The sequence below is a fragment of the Haplochromis burtoni genome, unplaced genomic scaffold (assembly GCF_018398535.1).
Source record: "Haplochromis burtoni strain Fernald_Lab_line unplaced genomic scaffold, NCSU_Asbu1 Contig_211, whole genome shotgun sequence".
In the NCBI taxonomy this organism is placed as follows: Eukaryota; Metazoa; Chordata; class Actinopteri; order Cichliformes; family Cichlidae; genus Haplochromis; species Haplochromis burtoni.
Genome location: NW_024582572.1, coordinates 139,591 through 142,418, shown reverse-complemented (window position 1 = coordinate 142,418; position 2,828 = coordinate 139,591). Strand labels below are relative to the sequence as shown.

The 2,828-nt window shown below is 41.3% G+C and overlaps 1 protein-coding gene across 1 annotated transcript in view; it reads left to right on the top strand.

Moving 5' to 3' along the window:
• The first annotated feature begins 884 nt into the window (after nt 1-884).
• LOC102294886 (G-protein coupled receptor 37-like 1) overlaps nt 885-2,828 on the top strand; it is an 8,547-nt gene continuing 6,603 nt past the window's right edge. Inside the window, exon 1 of the mRNA XM_005936563.3 lies at nt 885-2,304. Within this exon, the coding sequence (XP_005936625.1) occupies nt 1,600-2,304 (705 nt within the window). The 5' untranslated portion in view covers nt 885-1,599. The remainder of the gene's footprint in view (nt 2,305-2,828) is intronic.

Sequence of the window (2,828 nt, the reverse complement as noted above, 5' to 3'; positions counted from 1 at the left end):
TTAAACTGAAAACAAGAACATAGTTTTGCCTACCTACACCTACTGAGTGCTGAGGTTGTAACTTTAGTTTTGGTTTTGTCATTTCTTACAGGACACACAGTTTAATCTTTCAGTGATCAAATCAAATGGGAAAATGCAGGGCTTACAATTAATAAATATATAATAACTGAAAATAAAATAAAGCATCATAAGATATTTAGTCTTATTAGAGAATACCTTTTTCATCCAGTTAAGTTAATATGTGCATGGACGCATGCACTTGTATGTTGTACGTACAATGGCTGTCATTGGGGAGATCACTCACAGCTAAGTCACTGTTTATAGGTGTGCACAGGTGACACGAGAGTATAGCCCTCCATAAAAACATGGCAGAGAAAGAATTTTACATTGAAATCAATGATAGCAGTAGAAGTACAACTTCCAGTAGAAAAAAACGTTTAGAAAACTTAAAAGTCCATTTTTAAAGACGTTTTCTATCAGATGACCAACTTAGACAATGCTGCAGAAGGACTGAACAAACACATATCCTGAAATGTTTTAAAATAGCTACTAGATGATAGCTGCTAGTCTAGATGAAATAATGGATGTATTAACTGGTGTAACTGTAACTGTAACTCTACCAGGTAAAAGAGAGAAGAAGAAAAAAACGCTTTAGCAGGATAGAAAGTGTCATTATAGAATCATACAGTCAGTCTTTGATGATATTGTTAAGTTTAGACAAGTACAAACTCAAAAAGAGAAGCAGTTTCATCAACACTCTTTCTCAGTCAACTCACCTGCTTGCCAAGTACACCCACCACCACCAGGGGGCAGCAGAACTGAGAATTTGTTAAAAATGCGTGTGTGAGAGAAGGTGAGAGACAAAAAGAGCAAAAGAAAGTATGCGTGCATGATCGTGCAGACAAATGTGTGTATTTGTGTGTGTGCCAGCCTTGTTTGTATGCTTGTGTGTCCCGACAAAGGCTCCATCCAGCCGTGCTGCAGAGGGCTGCTCGTTCCCAGAGATCCTCAGAGCTCCAGGACGCCCAGTCTCTGCGCTGCCTGCAGCCAAGACACAGCAGCCCAGACACGGACACACACCCTGCTGCTGCCCCCACCATCCCGCTTCTCCTGGAGCCTCAACACCTGTTTGGATTATTAATGGATGGGAAAACCAGAGGGAAGTTTTAAAGTGAGTAAATTGGGGGTGTTTGCAGTTTGAAGAGAAGAGATAACAGAGGACCCTTCTATCCTGGACCTCAAACTTGTAGAAAAACTGACTGGCTATCTTCAGAAACAGGCTTTTTCTATAACTGGAAATATTTTTAAACTGGGCAGAGTTTTATGAAACAATTTCAAAGTAATCTTAGCATTTCTTTTTAGTTGATTTTTGACCCCCGTCCCCCCACACGCAATTTTATGGATTTCTGGACTTGCTCAATCTAATTGAAATTTATTGGAAACTTTGCCAACATACAAATTGTTGTTTTCAGTGGATTGGAAATTTCTGGGAACATTTCTGGATTTTTACTGAATTATTTACAGATTTCGTAGCAACAGGTAGTCCTGAACTCTTCTGGTTTGAGTTTAAAAGGAAACTGTCATATTAAGTTTTGCATCATGGCTCTGTCAGTCGGTCTGTGGCTGTGTCTGTATCTGCTGCTGCTGCTTACTGATGCAAAGAGTGTTGGGCAACATGACGGGCAGCACAGCAATAATGATAAACCTTCCTCCCCTGTCGAACCAAAGCCCCTTTGGATTGGCAAACCGGTCAAAACCCAGGATGAATCTTACGTCCTTGACAAGAGCCTCCCCCAAACCGAGGTGCTGGACCTGGACCTTGACCGTAACCGTCGCCAAGCCCGTGGTGCGGACGAGGAGGAGCAACAGTCCACCTTTGGTGATTCCTTTGAAAATGAATGGGTTACAGCGCCTCAAGTTACTGAGTTCAGCAATAAAACGACTACAGTGGCAGGAAAGGTTCATGAAGATGATAACCTCCACACAAACAGCTCCAACACTGACCATGATGCTCCAGGACTTTTCAACCCCTTTTACCCCCTGATGGAGGGCTCATATGCAGCCTACGCCATCCTGTTCCTGGCCGGCCTGGTGCTGGCAGTGGGCGTAGTAGGAAACATGGCAGTCATGTGCATTGTCTGGAACAACTATTACATGAGGTCAGCCTGGAACTACCTACTGGCCAGCATGGCATTTTGGGACTTCCTAGTTCTGGTTCTGTGCCTTCCTGTGGTGGTCCTCAACCAGCTATCCCATAGGAGGATCCTAGGTGACATCACCTGTCGCATGGTGCCTTATATGGAGGTGGGTGTGGCTTATGTTAAAAAAGCAGGAAGTCAGTGTAACGACATAATTTGTTTTTCTTTTTTTTGTCCTATGAAGTCTTAAAGGAGTATCCATCTGCTGTTGGACAGCTGACTGTACAAATACAAATGTGAAGCAGAAATATTACCCAAACTGCTGATGTAGAAAACATCAGCAGATCCAAAGATTAAGATTTCCTTTACAACTACTTGTGTAAAATGACAACAAATATAAAAAAAACTTTCCAAAATTACAGGCATGTGCTAGTTCTGTAATAATCAATATAATAGCGGCAACTGACCTCAATTTTATTGTTTTACATTTCTAATCTTAATGAGACTAACAGCTGTAGATAGTATTAAAGAAGAAATGATGATTAATTCAATTCAATTTAATTGATATAACTAACTATATGCTTTAGCAAAAAGGAAAGTTTGAAGCCTGATCTTGAAAGTAGAGATAGTGTCTGTCTCCTGAATCCAAACTGGAAGCTGGTTCCACAGAAGAGGGGCCTGAAAACTGAA